General features: G+C 41.9%; 1 protein-coding gene across 1 annotated transcript in view; it reads left to right on the top strand.

Annotated features, from left to right (window-relative positions):
- The window catches only part of TSEN2 (tRNA splicing endonuclease subunit 2), an 82301-nt gene that overhangs the window by 13882 nt on the left and 42766 nt on the right, over positions 1 to 25653 (top strand). The window contains exons 3-5 of the mRNA XM_085624860.1: positions 12500 to 12536; positions 14113 to 14656; positions 24663 to 24737. Of these exons, the coding sequence (XP_085480986.1) occupies positions 12500 to 12536; positions 14113 to 14656; positions 24663 to 24737 (656 nt within the window). The remainder of the gene's footprint in view (positions 1 to 12499; positions 12537 to 14112; positions 14657 to 24662; positions 24738 to 25653) is intronic.

Raw genomic sequence — 25653 nt, 5'->3', positions numbered from 1 at the left:
TTAATGCTGGAAGGTGAGGTCCATTGCAGAATAGCTTGAATTTTCTTCTGATCCATGCACAACCCCTCAGGACCGATGACATATCCCAGAAATTCTACGGTAGAGGCGTGGAATAAACATTTCTCAAGTTTGGCATATAACGCATGTCGCTGGAGTCGTTCTAATACTTCTGCCACATGGATTTTATGTTCTTCTATAGACTGTGAATACACCAGTATATCGTCTATGTATACTATACAAGACACATCCAAGAGAACTCTCAACACATCATCCATGAAGTATTGGAAGGCTGCGGGGGCGTTACAAAGACCGAAGTGCATCACCATGTATTCGTAGAGCCCGTATTTTGTCCGAAAGGCTGTCTTCCATTCGTCTCCACGTCTTACTCGCACCAGGTGGTAGGCGCCTCGGAGATCTAATTTGGAGAATACAGTAGCTCCCTTTAATTGGTCCAGTAGTACGGGGATTAATGGCAGAGGGTATCGGTTCTTCTTTGTCACTCTATTCAGAGCCCTGTAATCGATGCATGCCCTCAATCCCCCTTCGCGTTTTGGTATAAAAAACAGGGGAGAAGAGGCGGGAGAAGTAGATGGACGTATGAACCCCAGCACTAGCAATTTCTCTAGGTATTGTTGTAGATAGGTAGTCTCGGCCTCTGTAAGTGCATATATGCGACTGCACGGTATACTAGCTCCTGGTTCCAAGTCGATGACACAATCATACTCTCTGTGGGGTGGTAGTCTGCTGGCCTCTTTTTCGCTGAACACATCTTGGTATCTGTGATAGTCTTCGGGAAATTCCGAGAGCGGATCTGCTCCTTGAGTGCTACATCCATACGCCAGTAGCACTGCAGGATTTTCAGGGATAGTAGTCGAATGGACGCGGGTATAGGTGCAATGTTCCGTGCAAAAAGAGGAGTTTAGGGTTACCGTTCTGGCAGCCCATCTCACATAGGGATCGTGTAATGTGAGCCATGGCAGTCCCAAAATCAATTTAAAATGAGGGGCATCTATTAGTTCAAACCTTATGACCTCATAATGCTCTGCTCCAATTTGCATCACTAGTTGTTGCGTATGCAAACTCACCGGACCGGATGATAGATCAGTCCCATCCACTGCCTTCACTGGCTCTGGAATCTCCTTTTTTATGCAGGGGACTCCTATGTCTTTTGCATATCGTTGGTCTTTGAAATTGCCCGTGGCTCCGGAATCTACTAATGCGTAACCCATCCCAGGGTCCGATCCAGGCCACTGCAACGTTACACCGATGAGCAGGTGGGGAGCCATGGGTTAAATCATGTGGCTTTGAGCGGCAAAGACCTCTTCTGCTTCTGTACTCAAACAAGGGGTCTTCAACTTGTTTGAGCATAGTCGTTTCCCAAGGGTTCTAACAATCGCTCTACTACAGGCACCTTTTTGACCTCTTTCTGTTCTCTGCTGGTAGTAGAGAGCTTGGTTCTACAGTCTTTAATGAAGTGCCCTGATTTCCCACAATACATGCAGAGTTTCAGGAGGCGTCTACGATTTCTCTCTTCGGAGCTCAGGGGTCCTCTTACTCCGCTGATTTGCATAGGTTCCGTTCGTCGCTGGGCACCGCAGGTCCCTCTGAAGGGGGTCTTGGCCGGATAGGCATATATCTGACTTCTGGCCGCTGCCGATCATTCTTCCGTTCTTGTAATCGGTGATCTAGCTGAACAGTAAGGTCAATTAATTCGTCACATGTAGCTGGCATATGCACCACTTGGGCCAATACGTCTTTCAACTCTCCCCTCAGCCCTTGATAGTACAAGGAGGAACGTTTTTCAACTGGCCATTCGGTTTCCACTACTAATCGGTTAAAATTAGTGATATACGACAGGAGATCTTGTGAACCCTGTCGCAAGGTGATAAGTTCTCTGTCTAAAGAAAGCTGATGTGCCTTTCTGTCAAATAATTTGCGCATTTCTTCGCAAAAAGCTGAAAAGTCCTGTAGGACGGGATCATTCTTCTCTATCAGGGGAAAGGACCAACTAGCCGCGTTCCCACCCAGATACGACATCATGAACGCCGTCTTGGTCTGATCATCTGGAAAGACAGCAGGTTTGCACATAAAGTGCAGCTTACATTGCCCTAAGAATACACTAAACTTCTTTGGGTCCCCTAAAAACCTCTCAGGAGGGGCTAACGGCAAGTGTAAGGGTTGTATGACCTGGATAGTGGAGGTTCCCCCACTCCCCCCTTGCTCGGGTGTAGGGTTGGAGGAAGAGGGAGGAGGTAGAGTCCAATTTTGGATGTATGAAGGCCCTCTAGCGCCCGCGGTGGGTACACAAGACAGGCCAGCCACTTCTCTTCTCATGGTTCCCATCTCGTTTCTCAACTCCTGGTTTTCGCCTCTAAAGGCGTCCACTTCCATGCGTAAAGCGGTCAGTGTTTCTAGCACCGATGTAAGTACTGTGGTGGTATCCATCGCTCAGCCTGCAAGTAACCGTGGGCTCGTCACTCTGTCACAGGAGATGGTAGGCACTAACCTTAAGCCGGCTGCAGCAGGAGCGATGCTGGACGTTAGTAACCCCTTCCCCTATCTGTGTGTTCCCCCCCAGAGAGAAACGAGATTCACCTCGTCTGGGACAACCACAAGGATGGGGGAAAGGGAAAAAAGGGATAAACGAAACAAGAATGTAGGGGCCGCAGGACTCGTGGGAAGACTTCAGGGAGTTGTATCTTTCACTCTCTATCGTCATTCGTTCCTGCAGAAAAGACAAACAACAGAACCATGAGTGTGGCCCAATCCCTCCCCCAACTAATCCATACAGGTTTGTAAGTAATTCACGTACCTTGCGATTCTGCCCCAAGCATACAGGAGTGAAGTAAACAGAACACTACCTAGGAAGACAGCAAGCGTTCCGGGAGATAGGCTTCCACTAGCGGAGTGCGTTCCCCACTGTGTATACGTCAAGGGACTAGGATCCGAGCCTTGCAGCGGCTCTCTGTGAAGTAGTAAATTATAGATGTAACGCTCCGGGGCGCACGTGTGTCGCCAACCACCACGTAACGGTATTTACCTAGGAGTCAGAGCTATTCAACAGCTCTCCAAAGTTATGCCACAAAAACAAGTATGAAGCGCTCCTGCGCGTGTGCGTGTGAGCCTTCAACAGCTCTCCAAAGTTATGCCACAAAAACAAGAATGAAGCGCTCCTGCGCGTGTGCGTGTGAGCCTTCAACAGTTCTCCAAGGTAATGTGACCAAAGCAAGTAGTAAGCGCTCCTGCGCTTGAATAATTCTTCCGCGATGTCCGCGGTTTAGAGGCAACGTGGAGATCGCCCCTGGTGTACAAGAACTCGCGCTCCTATGCGCGTTCACCAGGAAGGTAAGGGCCTGAGGGTTAGAGTTGGCTGAATACTGGGCTCCGCACCTGTGCACAGTGCCGGGGCTCCGCAGTACGGACGGCAGCCCGAGGGAAGATCAAAGGCGCTCGCTCGACGAGACGTGTGAGCGCAGCATTGCGGTGTCTCGGAAACCCGCATCTATCTGGGGAACCTTCGGGGAGGTATTGACGCGGACTCCAGGAAGAGGCCAGGCACCGCTTACCCGGCAAGGTTCTGTGGTGGTGTTGGTTTAGTCAGGAAACGCTGGAAACATCACGGGCTTGTCGGGACTCGGCGTCTAACGAGGTCATCAGGTGACGAGCCCCGTGTTCAGGGAGGAAGGAGATTACATAGGGAAGTCAATGGAAAGAGAGGTAGGACACCCGCTCCGTCAGTGGCAGGCATTCTGGGAGACGTAGTGCAGCATTCACTCCTCCCAAACTTCCATTCTTACCTACGCGCTGTGACATCTACAAGGAGTATGTCATGAAACACAGATAATCTAAAACTAGAAAATCCTAGGAACCTAGAGGGACTAAGATTTCACCACCATCTCCATACCGTGATGGATGATGATCAGGCATCTTCACTCGTCCGTAAAACTGTGTCTACTGCACTGTGCCCAGGTCAGAATCTCAGTTTTGGAGAACTGGCCACAAGTAGTAGAGACCTCACCATCATAATCGGAGTAAGAATTCTTGAAGTAATTAAGGACTCAAATCTATTCCGGATCCCTTTTGTGAAACAAGTCACAAGAAGGACCTACTACACAATGAAAACTTTCCAATGCATTTTCTCACACCCAAGTTGCCCCCCAGAAAACTGCAGGCCCTCATCACTCCTATCATGTTACATGTAGATTCTGTGACTTGCATGTACCTTGGGGCACCGCTCGAAGTACTTTGTAAATTGCAACAGATTGCGAATGATGCAGCAAGACAGCTCCTACATGTTTATCCTTGGGAACACATCTCACCGATGCCTGGAAAGCTCCATTAGCTAACAGTAGCCTGATGGTCTGCCTTCAAGGCACTCTGCATCGTCTTAATGGGCCATCCAAGGCACAGGTACATTGCTGTACTTTCAGTAGGTCTGCCATATGATATCATGATATGAGCATGTCTCGGTTGGGCGGGTGTGGTTAGTTTTACAGTACCAGCGCTTCTCAACAGGGGTTATTTGTATTTAATGATCCAGGTTCACCAGTTTAGATCAGATTAAGACAAAAATACAACCAGACTACCATGGCACACAGATAATTGTAAAACTGGAAAATCCTAAGAAACTAGAGTTATTAAGACTTGTCCACCATCTCCATTCCATTGTTACATGGATGCTGATCATGCACATTAACTTCACTAAAACTGAAATCTTGACCTGTGCACACTGGAGTAACTACCATTGAACAAACATCTGGCCACATGAGCTGGAATCCCCACCATGGAAATCAAACAAAGTAAGAAATCCTGAAGTGATTGTGGAATTAAATCTATCCATATCCCTGAGGTGAAACAAGTCACACATGCCTTCTTCACAATGCAAACCCTCCAACCCAACTCAAGTTGTGCACCAAAAACTATAGGCCATTATCACTCTTGTCCTGTGTGGCTGCATGGATGGGGTTTACCATGGGGCACCACTGTAAGTACTTTGCTACATGCTTCACATTCAGAGCAGTGCTGCAAGATAGCTCCTACATGCTCATCCATGGGAACATACTCCACCAATGCCTACAGTGCTCAAATGGCTATCAGTAACTAGAAAATATGCCTTTGAAGAACTCTGTTTCTTCTACAGAACTTTACAAGGCACAGGCCAAGTGTTGCTGTGAGTTAAATTACAAGGATACTTCAGAACAGAACACTTGTTTCTAGATTAATCCCTCATCTGTCCATTCTCTCCTATAAGAAAAAAGGCATTGGTGGAACTTCGTTCTCATTACAGGCTGCACAACTTTCAGTCTCGCTACTAGCACAGATAAGAAAAATTCAAGACCATCTGAAATCCTGTAATGCTGTACAAACCTATTTTTTTCTCTAATTAAAGATTCAAAATAATTCTGATTGCTCGGTCAGAGTTCATTCTCAAGATTGATACAAGAAGGGCATCTGCCTGGCTGACTGTAAGTAGTGAGTCCCATGGGCTATTCTTGCTTTGTGTGGACTGGCCTGATAGCACATTTATTCTGGCTACCCGTGCAAGCTGAGACTTGATTCTCGGCCATTCCCAGATGGACCAGAAGAGCATTTTATCTTGACAACGTGTAACCAGTACATGCCATGGAATGCATCTGTGCACACTTGTTGGTACTCTTCATTGCTTCATTTTTATATATATTTTTAAAATGTCATTAGTAGTGTTAGACCGGGCAGCCTTTGTTGTGGTCTTCCCCCAGACTTTTTGCCTGCTCTCTACCCCCCCCCCCCCCCTCCCCCCCCCCCCGTTTGCTGAAATTTGTTTGTGGCTTTATGACTCTGTGCACTTTACCACTGCTAACCATTGCTAAAGTGCTTGTGCTCACTCCTGTAAAACTGGCTTACATACAATTGGTATATTTCATTTGCTTGCAAGTCCCTAGTAAAGTGGTACTACATGTATCCAGGGCCTGTAACTTAAATGCCTGCAGAACTTCTAGTGCCTTCCACGTAGGGAGCCCTTTAAAAACATCTCTTGCCTGCCATTGCAGCCTGTGTGCACTTTTAAACTGCCAATTCGACCTGGCAAAATACCTTTCGCCAGACCTAACCCTCACAAAAGAACATGACACCAGCCTTTTGTCACTTTAGACCACTTGAAGCCAGAGCAGGCAAAGGAAGGACCTTTTCAGAACCAAATGTTGGGTAGTCTAGAAGTTTCCCCGACTTCAAAGGCTGGCGCCAGTTATCAGTATTGGACCTCCTGTGCCATTCTTCAATACACTCCTGGACCTTCGGAGGACCTCTAGAAGCACTGCCTTAGAAGACTGCCCTGCTGCTTGAGACAAATTTGTACCTCGGATGACTGCCATGCTGCTACCAGACCACTGCCCTGCTGCTTGAAGCTTGCCTTGTACTCTCTGGACTGCTTTGCTGACTGATCCCAGAACTGTCAGAGTGATTCCAATGGCTAGTTGGCTGGCCTCCCGTGTGAGCCTCAGTGATATAACAAGCTCCAAAGACATTGAACCAGCATCTGCCCTCTTCCTAGAACGAATTCTGACCCCTCCAAGTGGTGTCCAACCAGTCCTGGGACCTTAGAAGTGATGTTAGGTGCTTCTCCAGCCAAAAATCTAAAACTGGAACGCAGAACATTTTCCATCAAAAAGTGACCTGAGAAATGACAGGAGACCGGGACCTACCTGCTTGCCGATCCTAATTCGAAATAGGGGAATTAATAGGGCTAAGGCGCTCACAAGAAGGTCACAAAGAGTTAGTTACAAACTGGTTTTTCAACCGCAATGCTCTTAAAGGAAGAAGATTCACCCACCTCCACCAACCCCAATCAAAGATTGGCAAACAAATTAAATAGCTTTAGGGCACATGCTACAAAATCCACTTAATAGTACAATATTTGGTCACTAAACATGAAAAAAACTTCTTTCTTTGTTTGATGATTTAATATTTGGCAATTTTTGCCTGTTCTACTCCACTTTTATTCGTGCTTTAGCCAACACGCCCAAGCGAGTGTGCTCCAGCTGGCCTCTCGTGTTGGCTAAAGCATGAATAAAAGTGAAGCAGAACAGGCAAAAATTGCCGAATATTAAATTACCAAACAAAGATGATTTGTTTTGTGTGTTTTGTGACCTGTTTTTGTACTATTATGTGGATTTTGTAGTCTGTGTCTTAAAGCTATTTCATCTGGTTACAGATCCGCCCAAGGGGCGGTAGCTCCTGCTTTGTTCTTATCTCTCTGCAGCAGCAAGTCCTGTTCAGCGGCTCCTCTCTGAAGGGGTATCCAGCCTCTTGGAACCCTCTTTGGCTACAGCCTGCACCTTCGGCCACGGAGATTTTCGACACCCAAAAAAGTTCAAACGTAGAAATCTTCACCTTGACGTTGACTAGTGGCTCCCTGATGAGGACTCCACCCCCCAGACACCTCCAGCCGCCTTGCCCTGCTGAACTTTACCTTCTCTGAATGTTTGTTCAAAATGTCTTTCAAGTCTGAAGGTAAACCTTGTGTATCCAAACTGCACTCCATCGCTTTTGACTTCGCTCCAGTCTTGCGTGACTAGATGCCATCACTTCGGTTCTGTGTGGATTTAATTTATTTTTCAAATTTTATTTATTAAAGTTTACTCTATTTCCTAAATTGGTGTGGGATTTTTCTTGTGTGTTGTTTTCACTTTATTACTGTTTGAGTGCTACATAAATATTTCATACATTGCCTTTAAGCTAAGCCTGATTACTTTCGTGCCACGCTACCAGAAGATTAAGCACAGGTTAATTTAGTGACCTTTGTGATTCACCCTGACAAGATCTGTGGTTGTTGCTTGAGTAGGATTTACACCCATCTCAACCAATAACCCAATTCCTTACAATTCACTTTAAATTAACAAGGTCCAGTTCCATGAAGACGCCATTAGCAGTCGAAGGCAGGAGGTGTGCAAAAGGAGTGTCCTAGTACAGCATAATCCATTTAACAGTAAGCGAGAGAAAACAATAACAGGTGTGAGAGACTTACACTTAAGTATAATGTCCTCATGCCTGGGCTAAATTCAGAAAAGTGTATGTCAGATCTTAAGATGTGTCACGTTATCAGCTTAGGAGATTAGATATTTAGGTAATATCAAAGGGTCATAGACAAGTACGAAAAGATTAATGGGCAAATGTTACAGTGGTGCATCATCTGATTTTGGATTCATGTTGAGCAGATTTGAGTCCCATTTAGTTAACTTGGCTGGCTTCTTCATGCAGTATCGCAAAAGCCCAGTTACAGAGTCTTCATCTTATGCCCATTTGTAGAGCTCAAACCTCCATTTGGTAATTTACAGGACATGAGGTGACTTCCAACATGCCCGGCCTCAGGGATGTGGGCTCACCAGCTGTGTACGACTGCCTAAATAGCCACGTATGATATGGCACTGGCAATAGCGGTGCAGGAATGTTATGGCTGTACGCTGCTTATTACATTACATTGTTCTGCAATAAAAACGGTTTAAAAAAAAAAAAATGAAGTGACTTCCAACAGATTGCAGTAGCTCCTTTTGTTGTCAAGTGGGTCAAATCAATGAATCTGCATCTCATCTTGTCTGCTTTGTGTCTAGCTGTAAGTCCAAGAACACAAATCTTGGCTGCCAGTAAGCGTTGTTTACCTGAACGGTTTGGAATCAAGTCATTTGTTTTACACCAGAAAGGTCCAGTGATTAAGCATGACAATACCATATGCAAGAATATTGCTTCAGGATTAGAGCATCTAGGCATGCATCAGAAACAGTACGAAATATTCTGTGAAATTTTGATGCGGTAATATAATTACAGTGCAGGTAGCTGAATTGTAAAAATTTCAGAGAAGCATTCCTAGAGCTTTTACCAATATACCAGAGAGAGACCGCCCATTTAACGTCTGTAAGATCCGCTACCAAGTCACTTCCCCAAAACCCTTTAGTGTACGTGGGTCCTTACCTTGTGTAGATCTAACAGATGCATACATATTGAAGATCACACAATTGCTTCCGGCCCATGTCAAAAAGTATCAGCATGGGGCGATCTGTTTCAGTTTCCATCATGTGATAGACTCCAGATGGATCTAACCACTCTTTCCAAGGCTCCATATGTTAAGAATAGGTCTTAGTTCTGCAAAGGACAAACGATGCCCAGAGCTACAAAGCTGTCCTATATGTATGATATAGGCACTGTTCTATAAGATCAAGTTAGTAATTTGTTTGATTTAGTGGAAACTACATGGAGCCCACAGTGGTAGTGGGGTATACAGAGTGTTGCTTGATTTTATTGAATGTATCTATGTCAAAAATGTCTAGCTTATACCACCAAGCAAGGATTATCATCATTGAATCGACGCCGCCAAAAAGCTTGTGACTACAACAGGAAGGGTGGAAAAATAATATAGCAGATGAAGTAAAAGTATAATTTTAACGGTTGCAACTGTACCCAGGCGGGAAGGGGCTAATTTTTCAAAATCTAATGGGTGATCTGGCAACTGCCAAAGCTCTGTCTAAGTTGCCTGAAACTATAACATGTTGACTATTAACTATTTCATTGCCTCCACCCCAATATGTGTTAAGCAAAAAAATATGTTTTTTCCAGTTCAATTTTAGCCCTGAAACCCTGCCAAATTCCTGTAATGCCTGTAAGGCTATTGGAAGGCCTGTACGAACATCCCAGAGGTACAACAAAACAAAGGGCCTGATTATGATGTCGGTGGGTCCAACACCGACGGCACGTCTGTGTTGGACCCACCAACATCTGACATAGCAGTCCGCCCGCCGCACAGTGATGTGGTGGGCGGAGGAACCGTCCACTGTGCTTTCGACCGGCTCAAGGAGCCTGTTGGTGCGTCGAAAAGACAACATAATCCCTTAATGGCGCCAGCTCCGCCGTCGGGATTATGATGTCGGTTTCCGACAGCCATTCCATGTCGGCCTTTTTGACATGGAAAGACTGTCAGAAAATGATAGTGAGGCTCCTAGCAGAGCCCCCATTCCTCCTGGCCCTTGGCAATTGGGCATGTGCCCCCCTAAACATCCCTGCACCACCTGCCACGCAGTGCAGGGATGTTAAAAAACATCCATTTTGCTATGGCAGCAAAAGGTATGTTTCCGTCCGCTCTATGGGTGGTCACATCTTAATTGTGTGCTTAGAACCTTTGACCGGGCAGTTTCCAGACCCATATGGTGTCGCACGGACAAATCAGGGTCATAGTATTTGTATTTTGAGCCAGTATAAGTATGGTCTTGAATCACTAAGCCAGTCTGGTCCCCCATTTGTTGCATGTGGCTTGTGAAAGGTTCCATTGCCAGCAATTACCGCAGTGGTGATGGATCAGCCTTACCTAGTCCCTTGTTATATTTGATTCTGATCTGATATATTTTGCCAGTTAATGTGCGATTTGGGATTAGCATAGAGGAGTTTGATCCATGAAAGGATCACTTCCCCATATGCCATTTTCTTCAAAACCAAGAGAAGGTACTTCCACTCAAGTGTATGAAACATCATGTATCCCTCTATGGAGATCACAGCTACGTAAACTCTATATTTTGATATCTGAAATCTGTAACAATAAATAATTTGTGCAGGTTAGTTGCTGTATTCTTTTTTAGAACAAAACCTTGTTGATCTATATAAATAATTTGTTGGAGAACTACATGTAGTCTATTTTATAGGATCTTACCTAGGATTTTATTGTCTAGGATTAATATAGACGGATCAGTTGAAGGAGCAATCTAGCTGATCTTTAGTACCCTCATAATAATCAATAATTTTAGTACCATCGGAATAATCGCTTTTTTTACTGGTAGGGGTAAGTGTGCCTTTCTTACATGCAGCTAAGAAATGTTGCATGCAACCTTTGTGATAGTACAGTTTGTTAAGCTCTATAGAATTTTAAAGGCACCCCATAACTACCTAGTATATCCCCTGTAGTCAATTGGTCTATTGCTGACTTAGTTTTAACTAAAGAAAGTTGGGTATCTAAGTGCTCAGATTAGTTCTGCACTACAGCTGGGTAGGTCAACGAATCATATGTAGCGTTCCTGCATGCTGTGATCCATATTTAATTCCGAGGTGTATAATTTCTCATAATAGATGGCAAACTTCTGGTTAGTGTCCTGTTGAGTATTTTCTATATGACCTTGGGAGTGTGTGTCTAAGCGCAGTGAAAGCATACCCAGCTGCTTTTCATTACTTCTGAACTAATTATAGATCAGTATGAAGATGACCTATATATAATGCATAGAGATGATTGCTGTGAAATAGTTAATCCTGGGTGGGGGTCCTTAGACCATCTATGAACTGTCTCTTCTGTTTGCTTATGATGGCTGCCTGTATACAGTGCATTCCATGGGCTTGCCACTCTGCTTACTGTGTGGACCCTATTGGTCATTTATGCTAGGTGCCTGTAATCAGAGCATGCTATAACTCATCTAGCTGTATCTAATTCTTTCTATAGCTTCTACTTTGGCCTACTGTCACCAGCACACATATGTGCTTTCTTAACCCCCTCTAAACCCCACCCCCGAAAGGTCTATGAGCTCTTCATATCACCCGTGGAGGTACTTCCAAAATTATGTATGAATGGTTGTAGAGAACCCTTCCCTGTGTGTCTCTCACTTTGCCTCTTCAGGGATTGTACAGTGTTTGTCCTGATAGCTGCACACACCACATGCCATGGACTGCTCTACTGGCACTCTGAAAAAATTATGTAGAGTGGAGCAGAATTATGTGAATGCATGCATGCTCTAGCTCTCACTTCTCTTCAATTATTAATCCTTGAAGAACTGCAACCATATACAGGATAAGAGCACCACTGTGGTCACTCACACGACACCAAACGCTTCACACATAGGCCACACTACAATTCAACTTCCTTGCAACAAATCATTCTCCACAGAGAAGCTTGCTAACCCTCTGCTTATACCCGCCATCCTGGGTTTGAAGTTACTAATCAAATTCTCTATCGATGTGCATGACTTCATGTCATAGCTATTTACCCTACTAGTGATGCCTTCCTGTAAACAGTCTTCAAGGGCCAGACTATGAATGACCAAACACCCTGCCCAACATAAAACTTAAGTCCTTTGAGATACCCATGAAGGCACATAACACTCTACAAAGATCTCTCTTTAGCAGGATTTACCTACTTTACTTTCACATTAATCTTTGGAAACATTTACAAAATTAGACTCTAAGTAACCCCTATGCGCCATACACAACCTGCCACTATACACAAATGGGACAGCAGAAAAATGGCACCCAGAATAAGAAAGTGCTATGGTACCTCACTAATTGTTGGTGTTTTATATGCTGATAACATAGCAAATATTTGCTTAAAACCGAAGTTTGAGGGGATTAAGCAGCTCGGCTTCACGGATAGCAGTGACAAAAAGTGTTCTTAGAGCTGTTTGTCGCAATATTTCATTTCAACACATAGTTGCATAGAAGCAAATTTCTTGTTTGTATCCAAAGGTTTTGAAAATTCATACCCTGTTAATTTTTATTATAGGTCTCCGGTCCAAATTTCCTCTGATATCATCAGCAAAGTAAGTGTACCTGACTGTTTTGAATTACAGAGGTTTCAGTATCTCTAGATTTTGAATCCTCTTCACAGTGAAAAATGTACATACATCCAAAGGGACAAAGTAGTGCCAAACCGTTTAACACAACTTAGTTTGCAACCCTGTATGTCGTTTCCATTTAAATTTGTAGTGTTTAGTAGTGCTGTGCTTTCTTTTTACATGAAAGATTATCTTTTATGTGTCTCTTAGTTGACTGTTGTGTTCTAAGCTGTTGCCCTTAATTTTACTCCCTGTCTACACTGTGGCCCCTTGATCAGAGTCTGACACAGCAAAAGAGTAAATTGCCAGATAGATGAACCATACAGGTAAATGGCTCAAATCAGTATGTCCCATTAAGAATAACTAATTTTGAAAAGTTACAGTAAGTAGTCTGGTAAGTATTAGAAAGACAAACAAATAGGACTGCTATGGCAAAAGACGTCATGGAAATTGTGTAGAATAGATGGATGACTGTGCAGGAAGGATACTGGTTTTCTTTCTTTTGATTGAGGTTCACATAATGACAACTTTGAGCCACATGTGCTGGCTCACTTCACCTATGACAAGCTAGGTGAATTACTCTGTTTTATTGCACTTAGTTGAAGTTCCATGCATTATAATCTTAGTTATTTTTTATATATATTTGCTGTTTTATATAGTTATGTGCGCTGACACAAAACTGGCTATAGAAAGTTCCTTTAAACCGAGATAAAATTAAGTGTTTGGTATCCAGAGGTTTTTATGTTTTGATTGTGCTTCCTCATCAGCCAAGATCATTTTGGCATGAACCTCAGCGTCGTCAAAGTCACTATGCCGAACTGTTTTTGCCAATACATTTAAATTTTACCACTTCCCTTTTGCCACTCCTTTAGGTCATGATATGTTCTATGCGGGCATGCCCATCATAAATCTTCCGTTCAAGTTCTATTTACATATATTCAGCACAAGATAAAAAGTCTGGTTTGGATAACATGTTTACTTGAGAAAGAATCTCTCAACATCAAAACCAATTCCTGGGGATGTTCACAGATATGGCACAGTTCTGCTAAGCACCTTTTAGTTTCCTCTGCAAGTAAAGTTTGAAGGAAGATTGAGAAAGTAGAAACTTTTTAAATTTTTTATTAGATATAATGCTGGCGATCATGTGTTTCTGAAGTACCGGCTTTGGAAACGTGTTTGAGTGAAAAGCCCCTGTATTTTGTAGTCCTGCATGGAAAAGAATAGAACTGGGAAATAATTTCTGGTGTGTGAATTGCCAGAAACAGCTACAATATATGTTACCGGAACCCAGCTAATAAAATCATTGAATTTATGTTGGAAAATATGGCTGTCAATTAAATTATCCCCCGATTTTTTTAAATCCCTGTTGAAAAAACAGGGTAGCTAGAAGGAACATGCATTTTAGCTGGTTTAAGAATTTAGTTTTAAACTGGATAATAAAATCTATAGAAAACTTAACAATAATTATTTAAGACCTCTTAATTGTATTTCACATGATCGTATGCTGTAATTCACTTTCAAAATAACCTTTAAATTGTTTGACATTTATTAACCTTTCTAGGTACCAGTGTCATGTTGACTGGACTAGAAGCCTAATGCGTAAACAAGGACTCCGTAATTGGTCAATCGACGGCATTCTTGAGGATTTCACCAAACCCATAGACTTACCTTCCCAGTGCGAAAAGGAGGATGCTGAACTAGACAAGTGCAAATCTGAGCCTGAATCCGAACTTACAAATATGCAGGAAGAGGTGGAACATTTGGCAATCTCCTCCCTTGATAACGCCGATCCTGAGACTCTGCCTCCTGACAGCCCGAGCAAGAGCCCAGTCTCCAAGAAGAGGTGCTTGGAAGGAGACCCTACTTATGACCCTTTAGCCAAGTATGGCAGCGACACAGTAGAAACAGTAGACATCAAGGAATTAGCTAAAGTACATTGTGATAGACATGATGATTTAATTTTGCACTGTGGCTGTAAAATCAGCCAGACTCTTAAACAAGAGCATCAGGGTTCATTCAGCCAGCAGGAACATGAACATGAGTATGTTTTGGTGCAAGAAGAGGAAATACTGTTTTGCAGTGATGGCGAAGAAGAGGAGAAAGAGGTGAGTTCAAGGAAAGCTACCCCGCATTTGCTCATAGAATTCATTACTTTGAACATTATCCTTGGCAGACACTGTGGACAGATATGAGACCATAAATCGCTAACTGCATTAAGAACTCGTCAATGTTATGGTCCAGTCTGTTCTGTGGTCGCTATGGTTTTACTATCACATGTGGCATGCAAATTATAGGCACCTGGTGTGATCTTATTCATTACATGTTCCAGTAGCAGCAAGAATGCATGTATATATTTGCTGCTATTGAGTTGACTTGTTACAAACGGGCCAGGGCAAGTCTTGAGTAATGGCCAGGAAAAGCAATGTGAATTAGATGAACACCAACAGAGTGGGTCATTTTAAATGTGTTTTTTCTTTGCACTTAACTTTTACCAAATAAGTCATTGGTGCAGACCAAGTGGAAAAGTGCACTAGCCTACAGTTTATGAAAGAGGATTGTATAGTTGGTACTGCCTGTGAAATTATATTTCAGTACAAAAACAAACAATTTCTTGAACTAGTATACTGTCCTCGTAGTATACTGTACCCAAACTAGGGTGGGAAAAGAAAGGCAAGGCAGCAATGACATTGTAATGCACATTGCAGTGTAAGCATATTTTATAAATGACTTGCAGGGAAATTACAGAGTAATATAAATTAGGTTCATTTGTAAGTTTGCATTAAGTATTTCATAATATACTTTTTTAAATCAACAGCTTTGGTGTGGCACCCATACAAAGACACCGTACTGTGTAGGCTAAGTACAGAATAATTATTTTGTGGGATTTGGAAAAGCAAATTAATATTCTGCTTTGTGGACATTGCACTGAAGCTTTTCACCTAGACCTGCAGGGGGCCCAGTGCTTAATTTGAGGCGGGGTTTCTGGTGCTTTGCACCGGCAATAAATTGTCAACACTGCCAATTGTAATAGTCTGCCACATGGCGCTGGTTATCTAGTTTATTGTTGAGCCCGACAACATTTGTATATTAATTCAATCTACATTAAAAATGACTAATACCTACTGCCCAAGACATTCTTGGGGGCCTGGAATAGACTGAATAGTCACACTTGCACGAGTATTATGTTAGTAGTTACGTTGGTACTGTCATCAGCAGCGCTGGGAGGGGCAGTGGGTGATTCAAGACACAGTGGCCTCCTAACGAGGGTATTTTTTTGTCTTTTTAAAATAAATTAAGCACTGAGTAGCCCAATCTCTTACCAATCAGCCCCAAGGCTCTAGGATAAGAAACAAGGTCAAATGATTGGGTATTGCTCTTATATTTTATTTTACCTCGTCTTAACTGGAATGGAGCTTCACTCGCCTGTTTTCTGTTAGCACTTCAGCTGTTTCCTTCCATCCAGGTTTATGAACGCATTAAAGGAAGAGAAAAGAAAGATAGACAGCCTCATGCATCAACCCAAAATCCAGTCGGTAAAATACCGATTCGCTAATAGCTCCCGGTATTAAGTTAAAAATACCCAATCCCAATGCATCAACCCAAAAGCAAAAATCGCTATTTAAGGAATCCTTAAATAGCGATTCTTTAAATGGGGATTCCTTAAATACCGATTCCTTAAATAGCGATTGCATTTAAGGAATCCCAAAGTGAGATTCCTTAAATGCACTGCATCAAAGTTAAAAAATTAGCGATTTCGCTAATAGGGGGAGCAAATTACCATGAAGATGAACTGCATGGTAATTTGCAAAAACTTTGAAAAATGCACTTTTGTGCATTTTTCAAAGTTTCATGTTGCGCACACACATGCCCTTAGAGCATGTGTGTGTGCAACATATGTGCACATATCATTTTCAGGGGTGCTATAGGGTGTCATTTTGACACCCTTGCACCCTTGAAATTGCATGAGCAATTTGCGAGAACCTACTGGTACTCGCTATTTGCTCATGCAATCTCCGATTCATTCCTATGGGCCTGGAGGCCCATAGGAATGAGTGAGACGGCATTCCTTAATTGCTACTCGCTATTTGCTAGTAGCAATTAAGGAAAGTTAAGGAATCGCTATTTGAATAGCGATTCCTACATGCATAGCCTTTTGCTATTCCTTATTAGCGAATCCTTATTTTTCGCTAATAAGGAATCGCAAATGCTAATGTTGATGCATATGCCCCAAGATGAAATAGCTGATAGAAAAGCCTAGTAATTAGAGATTGGAATGAGAGAGATTCTGATTTAGTATTAGAGAATCAAAACTTTAACTAACTGTCTCTTTGTGTTGTTTAGTTCGTACCAATTGATCCTCCATGTGCTTGGGCTCCAGCAGTAGATTTTGGAATAGCTAGTCATTGCTTCATGGAGAAATTTTGCTAAGAAGGGTAGTGCCTTTAAGTTACTTCTGTAGAGGAAACTAATTGTGAAGACCTGTTATAAGGTAGCCATAAGGAAGAAAGAATATGGTAGAGGAATCTATGCTACGTGGCAAACAGTAGTGGGCTTTTTATCTAATGTCAGTGAAGTAGAAGTCTGAAAATAAAACCAAACCAAGCTGAGAAAAATAAATTCCATCTGGTTCTTGTATGTAAGCTGTTAAAAGTATTATGCAGAGAAGGAGGAAGTATATCAGCAAAGTAACCTCTGCTGTGTGAAGCTCCTTCAGATGTGTCATTGTATGTTACATTTCTAAACATACAGAGCATAGAATCTTATTTTCGATCTTTCTCAACTTCATTTTCTTAATTGGAAGTGGGTGCTACCAACAATGTGGCTTGATGTCCAGCATATTTCTTTGAGTTTGACCTACACTATGCTGAGATATCTTCTCCTTGGCCATTTCATGTGAACTGGGATGCACTGTTTACCTTTAGAGAAACAGTGTCTATGGCTGATAGGATGTCAGTTTTTTCATATTTCCGATTGGACATCTGAACGGCTTGTGTGTATATTAGTTCTACAAAAAATGCATATTGTGTGCAGAAACATTTGAACTTGAGCCTGAGGGTTGGAATCCAGTTGGAAGTTTGTGTGTGTGTTTTTTCATGTCACAAGTGGAAAGAAGATCCACTTCTTTCAGACAGGATCCAAATGCAGTGTTTTAATCATTTTCCCTGAGGCACTCTCTCCTATGAGCTAGTAATGTTAGGAGCATAAATGCAAAGATTGCTCCCACATAGTATTAGCAAAAAAAAAATATCTGTTAAAAAAATAAATTGCACATAATAATTATCAGTAAATATCTCTTTACGAAATTGGATTAGTATTTGGAGCGGGTGACTACCCACCTCAAGAAATATTCACAATTCTGGTCAGAGTGAACCATTAAAGTAACTAAATTAACTTGAGCTCAACTCACTTGCAGCTATGACACAAAGCACACCGGTGTAACTCGGGGCAATGTATAACATATTTATGCAGTGCCAAAACAGTAATAAAGTCGAAATGCAACACAATAAACATACCAACTTGCATTAGAAAAATAGAGTAAAATTTAAGAAACAAAATGTCACCAAAGTGCCAAAATTCGAATGAAGGGAACTGGAGATGTGAATTTTTAAGGTTTTAAATCAGAACAGTGCCAAGAAGCATAAAGTGCAATTTGATGCTGACTGCGATGGAGCTCGGGTCAGATAGACCAACCATGTTTGTTGTAGTTACAGATTTGACCTTATGGCACAGTCCTTTAAGTCCCAGTCCACCACATAAGTACGCTTCTGAAGCCCCCTAGGATCTCAGGGAAAGCATTTAGAAACTCGCAGGGTGATAGGCAGAGGCCAACAGAAAGATTCAAGTGCAGGTCCAGTTGACATTGGCCAGCTGGGCCGTTGCAGTAAAAGGTCTCTTGTAGTTTGTTGTATCTCTGTAGCTTGAACAGAAGGTCAGCCGTATGACCATTGGAGTCCATTTCTTTGTCCTGGGTAGCAGGTCCAGGGCTCTTCTCAGGTTGCAGAGAGAAGGTTCAGTCCTCTTGGCATGAGCTAGTGGGCAGGAATGACTCCTGGGCATGCCCTAACCAATGAGGGTAACAGTTCAAGGGGCCAACTCTTGCGTGTTTTCAAGATGGCTGACATCTTCAGGCACACTAACATGGGCTCTAAGGGCTGGTGGTGTGTGTGGGGTTTGTACGATGGCAATCCTAGTGTCCTCCCAACAGGTAGCACTAAAATCAAGTTTGTAGCATTCACTTTTCGCCCAGTAAACTCAGAGGCACAAGTCTGGTAGACCAAAGAAGGGTTTTCCAGCAACCAGAAAGTATATACATAAGAATTGTTTTGGAAACTGGTTTACTTTCAAGTGTGCCTTTGGTGTTATATGTCAGATGGCTTGTCGGTGCTTACTTCTGTAAGGATATGGTAACATAAAATTTCTACCTGTCCTAATTTTGAATATCATGCACCCTGCCTTGTGGGTTACAAGGCCTACGTTTAGTAAAGTTATTAATATTGAAAAGCAAATTTTTGACAGGTCGAAATGCAGTTTTCTCACTGATATAGTCAGGCTTCTTTGTTTTACAATATCACCGTAGTGGATGTCCCAATAAGTGCTGTAGCCCATTAGTTACATTAAACATACAGGACCTGGGTACGCTTGGTTCCATACACTAGGGACTTATAGGAATGTTAAATATACCATTTAGAAATATTCCAACTCAACCATGTTTAAAGGGAGAGCACAGACACTTTGCTTGGGCCTAATGTGACCACATAACAGTATTTAGTGTGGTTGATGCAGGTACGGCTGGCACAGTTTGTGTGCATGCACTGCTTTGTAAATTATGTATACATAGGCTTTTTAAGTATTTGCATGCAGAGGGGAGCTTTTGTAAGTTTTTATAAGAGCAGAATTGCTGTACTTGCTGTACTTGATACGGTAGGACATGAAGACTTGTATGGTCATGCAGAAAGTAGGGACTGGCATTGGAAGATTGGAAGTTAATCTTATGTAAGTTGCTGATTTCTTAAAAGGCTTGGTAGCTGATTAGGTGCTTATGACTCAATATGAGTCAATGTGAAACCCCAAAATACTAGGCAATGGAGGGTAGAAGCCACCAAGTTGCATTGAAGGATGGCAACAGAACTTGATTTCAGTCTCTACACATATTACTGGATTGCTTATGAAACACGCAGAGAAGCAGGTCCTCAAAAATGAATCGGCTAAAGACACAGTAAAACCAGAAATTCAATTTGTGAATTAAGAGTTTGATCAAAGAAAGTAGCAAGCTGTATATCCATAATGGGTTGAAGAGTAAGAAAAACCAATGCACATTTCATAGGGATGAAGAAGTTGACTATAAAAGTCAGTTCATCGTCACCCAAAGGAAAATGGGTTCATCTCAGTGAAACCCCAAATAGCAAAATATAACACTTCCTAGAGTTCACATGCAGTCAGTTACAAGTGACGATGAGTTGCTAGCAAGCACACGTCACAAAAGATCTTTTTATCTGCAGTAGTTCTCAACAGACTGTCTATTCCCAGTGGTACAATGATTTAGCCAGTATCAAGAAAAAAAAGTGAGGTTGCAAATGCGACAGACAAATGATGACATGATCAGAGAATCGACCTGTAGAAAATGGGAAGACACTTTAATCTATCTTCCAAAAAAGTCCTCAGTGGACGAAATGTCTTACTAAATAAAGGGAGCTTTTTTGATATGTCTGTGACTGTGATTCTTTAGAGTATTTTTCTGCATCGATTTAAGTTTATACTCCAATGGAAAATAATTTAAAAATTATTTTGAAATGAATGCACCAAAATTAGCACCGCCTATAGGCAATATGCCTATCTGATAGAGCCGTCTAGCTGCAGATTCCTTACCTTAGAATATCGTCTGTGTCAGACTGGATCTGGAAAGGGCAAGGAGGGGTTATGGATTATTTGGCAAGACGCTCTCCATCTCTGGACATGGCTGGATGTCAGGGCAGTTCCCTGGTGGTTCAACCCTGGTGGACTCTGAACGCCAGGGCAGTCAAACTCAGCCTAGCTGATCACAAATGGCTTCTCCATCCGGAGGTGGTGCAAGGACTCTTTCAGTAGTGGGGAGAGCCTTGATCAGATCTGTTCACCATTGCTGAGAAAGCGTAGTGGCAACAGTTTTGCACACGCAAGTTTCCAAGGCGACTCTCGCTTACATATGCTTTTTGGCTCCAGTGGAACCCCGGCCTTCTGTATGCATTTCACCAATACCACTCCTATCCGGAGTTCTCAAGAAGTTCAGGAACAACCGGGCCCAAGTTATTCTTGTGGCTCTGGATTGGGCATGGAGAGTCGGGTACCCCTAGCGGTTGAGCATGACAATTATTCTTCTGATCAGGCTGCCCCTTTGAGAGGATCTTCTGTCGCAGCAGCAGGGAAGGGTTCTGCACCCAAACCTGTGCACCTTTCACCTGTGGAGATTGAGCGGTGACAGTTAACAGCTTTCCACCTTCCTTCCGAAGTCTGTGATGTTATTCTGGCAGCCAGGCGTTCCTCAACCAAGTCGGTAAATGCCTGCCGTTGGGATAAGTTTGTGACATGGTGTGATTCCCACAATATCGACCCCTTTCTGCACCTCTGTCCTAGGTTCTTCTATTTGCTCTTTCTTTAGTCCAGCAGGACTCTGCTCTGAGCACAGTTAAAGGCTATCTTTCAGCCATTTCAGCTTATTTGCGATTGCCGTACTAACCTTCATTATGTAAGTCACCCGTTGTGGCTAGGCTCCTTAAAGGCTTGCAGCACATTTGCCCCAGGCCATTCATTAAACCCCAATGGGATCTCAGTCTAGTTCTCACCTTCTTGATGTGTGCACCGTTTGAGTCTCTGCACAGTTGCCCGCTTAGGCTCTTGACCATCAAAACTGTCTTTCTAGTGACCATAACACCTGCCAGGAGGAGAATTGTCTCTATTAGATTAACTAGTTACTTACCTTTGGTAATGTCTTATCTGGTAGTGGCTCTGTCTAGCTGCAGTTTCCTTACCGCCCATCCAATCCTCACTGCTCTGCGTGCCTGTTGTAGTATCAGGGACACCCTTCTCGGGGCCATAGTTTTTCCATGCCAGTGTCCAGTTCTTATCGTGGCTCTGCTCTCTGGCGTGGAAAGTCGCGAAAGTAACTGACGTCAGTGCGGCTGGGTGGCACCTGTAGAAGTACCGCACATGCTTCTTCTGGTGCAGACAGCACCAGCAACGCGGAGCTGGATGATGACCGCTACTAGCGCACGGGTACTGCTCAAAAATCTTCCAGATCTAGTCTGATGCCTGGGGATATTCTAAGGTAAGGAATCTACAGCTTGTTAGTCTCTCTACCAGATATGATGTTACCAAACATGTTCACCTCAAGTATAGTACTGAGCATATACATGATGTCAGATGTGTGATTTTGAAGAAGACTGGGATACAACTGTGATTGAGCAGACAGAAGCATTTACTGCCTCCTTGAAGTATGAATAACAAACTGCCTTGCAAATCTAAACCCACTACTTTGGACTAGTCACAAATGCATTTGAGTGATTAGAAGACAAGAGTAAAAGAATTCAAGATAATCACTCAGTCTAACCACACTTCGGCAACACACTATAAAAATATGATCACATCACAACAAAAAAGCTGATAAAGCAGGTAATGTAATTATCCTCAGTCCTGCAGCTGTGGCTGATACATTTTACTCCAATTTAAATTATAATCTTGTTTCTGACTTGAAAATATATTATGTACTTTCTGTTAAAAATTGTTATCACTAAGAACTATTTAATTGGAAAGATGTCGTTTTTTTAACCAATGACTGTTTCTTAAGGAAAAACAAAGTAATTTATCCCAGAAGGCAGATTATAACAGATGAGTTCTAAACATATTATGTACAGAGAAACATTAGAGGTGGTGTTAAGATTAAATTAGAATATTTGTTCCCAGCTTATGCTGTGGTGTCCAGGGTAATAGGAAGGCAATTGTTTTACATTCCGAGATATTGCTAGCTTACAGTCATTTACATATGTTAATACATAGTGATGAAAACTGTACATTCTATGCTTCAAGCATTGTTATAATATGCATCATCAAAGATCAAATATTGCTATTGTTGTTCAATTTGGAATGGGACATAATAGTTTTCAGATCCTGAGAAAGAAGCCAACAAAAATAAGAAAGGGTTGAAAAATAGTTTGTACTGTCAACATATTAAATTTGCTTACCAGTGAACCAATAACTGTAGATGGAAATTAAAATCTACAGATAACAACATTGGAATGGAAAAAGTAAGTTTCCTAATATTCATCACACTCCTGCAGTATTCCAGAAAAGCACAAGACCTAATAAAATAATTTGTTGGGCATTTATACATTCTCTAGAAAGATCTATGATTATAAGAGATGTTAAATGGATCAGTGATCACATTTATAAACGCAGGAAACCTAAAGGACAATTGTGTTCTCATAAATGAAAGGTCAGGCTAGATTCCATAATGTGGTACCACAATTGAGTTTCTTTATTTGCAAAGACGTGTCTGTCAGTCATTTGGGTGTGAACAAAAGTAAAGGTTTTAAAGGTGTCACATAAAAAGTTACTAGTTTTCATTTAATTAGCTGTAATACTTAAGATGTTGAGTGTTTGTTAGAATGTCTGTGGTAAGTTTGCAAACGCTGTATGAAACCTTCAGCAGAAGAAAGAACATACAAGAGCTGTTAAAAACAGTGTCTATAATTCTCCTGCAGCACAACACCATACTCCATGTATATTTACGATCAGACCTGTTTAAAAATAATTTTCATTTGTGTTATTAGATTAAATCTTAAGCTTGAACAAAGACAATGCCAATGGATCTTCAAATCAAGGTCCATACAGTAAAATGTTACAGTAGGGGTGGGCGAAACTCGCAGAGTTTCACTCCACAGAATTTCGAGGAGTTACGGAAAAACTCAGCGAGATTCCTTGGAATTCCACCAATAAGCAGAAAATATGCAGCTTGCACTGCAATTTAGCGCAGGTAGCGAGAGCAGCGCTAAAAATCTGCGCAAATGGAACTATGTGTTGCGCAAGAGCTCGCGCCATTCGAGTTGATTTTACTGCCGAATGACAGACCTGCAACCATTTACGAACACGAGGGGCCGCCTGCATTAGAAAATCACGATTGGGGATGCCAAATGTCGCTCCAGCTCACATATTCTGGTGCCTCGCAGCTGAAAAATTCCACCATGTGGCGAGTGGCGGAATTTGGCCAGAACTCCCCATTAAAGAGAAACACAGAGTGGCCAAATTTCCGCCAATTCCACAGGCCGAGCAGAACATTCCACTCACCAATATTTACAGTGATCATTCTAATGAATAAATATTTATAGATCGAAAAAAATACATATATTGTTTTTAATAAGTTGATGCTCTGGGATTTTGTTTACCAATATTTTTTGTCAATAGGATTTCAAGAGTGTTTTCAATAGGGATTCAGCCCATCGCTTCTGTGCTATCCCTGTTCCATCCCTCAGTCACTTTAAGTATGAAACACTTAAAATGAAGGTAGCCCATTTTTCTGACAGAGTAGCAATCACTAAATAATATTGTTTAATGTATGTATGAAATATTAGTACACAATAAGTATTCTTCTGATTTAGTTGTGATTGTTATGCAAGAATAATGAGTTTAATTATGTTTTTGTCTACAAACTTGGGAAATCGTTGTACAGAATTAAAAAAATATTGACGGGATATCCTTAAAAAAAGTTTACTTGAGATTAAATGCATCCTTTATCAATAACTATTGTGAGTTGGGATCTTCATTGTACAACTTTTCGAATTGTTTTACTGATTTGTTTGTTATTGTTGTTAACTCCTTGGCATCCTCCCCTTTTGCATATCTCATCTCTGCTACAGACTGCACAATTAATTCATTCATCTCTCTTTGTGAGATTGACTGGTGCAGACCTTGTATGCGCTTGATTCTTCACCCTCTTTTCTGATGTGTTTGTGTCTTCTGGAAATGTGGACTCTAGACACAGACTGAACACTAATGTTACAATAGCACTAGACCAACGTCTAGGCTTGAAGGTTGTATTGTAAGTATTGTAAATTTTAACATGTGTGATTGATTTTTATTCAGGTTAAAAAAGAAAAACTGGTTTGTCGAAGAAATCCTTTTCAAATTTTTGAATATTTGCAACTCAGCTTGGAGGAGGTAGGCTTTTAAAATTGTTATCTGTTTTTAATAATATTCTTCTGGCAATATGAATGGGAATAATCAGTATTGCTCCTTTCTCCGATTTTAAAGCACACGGTTATGTCCATCTGTGACCCCTCTCCAATATGTGTGTTTCTTTAAGCATATCTTCATGCCAGCAAACTCGGTTGTATAAGTGTAGATGTGTTTAGCCCCAGCTATCACAGAAAATACAAGATGTTCCTGTCTTTGTCAAAAACAAACAAAACACAGAGGTTAAATACATCTGGATACCATGGATGACTTACATAAACCCTGGAATTTGCCTATTATTAAGCAGCATTATGTTTTCGGTGACGTGCCAAGGTCAACAAAGGCTGATGACATCAGTTACAAGGGAGCTGCCTTTGCATTGAGTAGTCCTCGCTGTCAAGCATAGGCCCCTTCCACCCCACGTTTATAAACAGTATTGGCGCACAACCACAGGGAATGTAGCCAGTCCTGCTCTGGTGACATTTTTTCTCCTGACCAGATGCCTGAGGAATAAATTTTCACATATTTAAGAGTCAATTATGGTTTGATCAGTGTAGTAATCTTGCTGAGCCAGGTTAGCTGTGCAAATTCCTTCTTTATTGAACAACCTCATACAGCATGGTGAACATGTACAAGCCCAAGTAAAGAACAGCATCATCTGCCTTCAACATTCTACATACGACTTATATAGCTTGAACATATGAACCCATCTAATTCTAAATTCCGCATGACATACAATTCTACATGCCTAGCTCTATTGAACGAATAATTCCCATTACTACACATCCCTTCCCTTTGATAAAAAACAAAAGTGCTTTGTAATGCAAAAGACCAGGAAAATAAAAACAAAACAATATTTTGTTCAGCACCGCTGCTGATATGGGACTGATATCAGTGAACT

This window comes from Triturus cristatus, chromosome 9 (genome assembly GCF_964204655.1).
Source record: "Triturus cristatus chromosome 9, aTriCri1.1, whole genome shotgun sequence".
Lineage (NCBI taxonomy): Eukaryota > Metazoa > Chordata > Amphibia > Caudata > Salamandridae > Triturus > Triturus cristatus.
The sequence above is the reverse complement of the archived record's forward strand: the minus strand, read 5'-3'. Positions and strand labels throughout refer to the sequence as shown.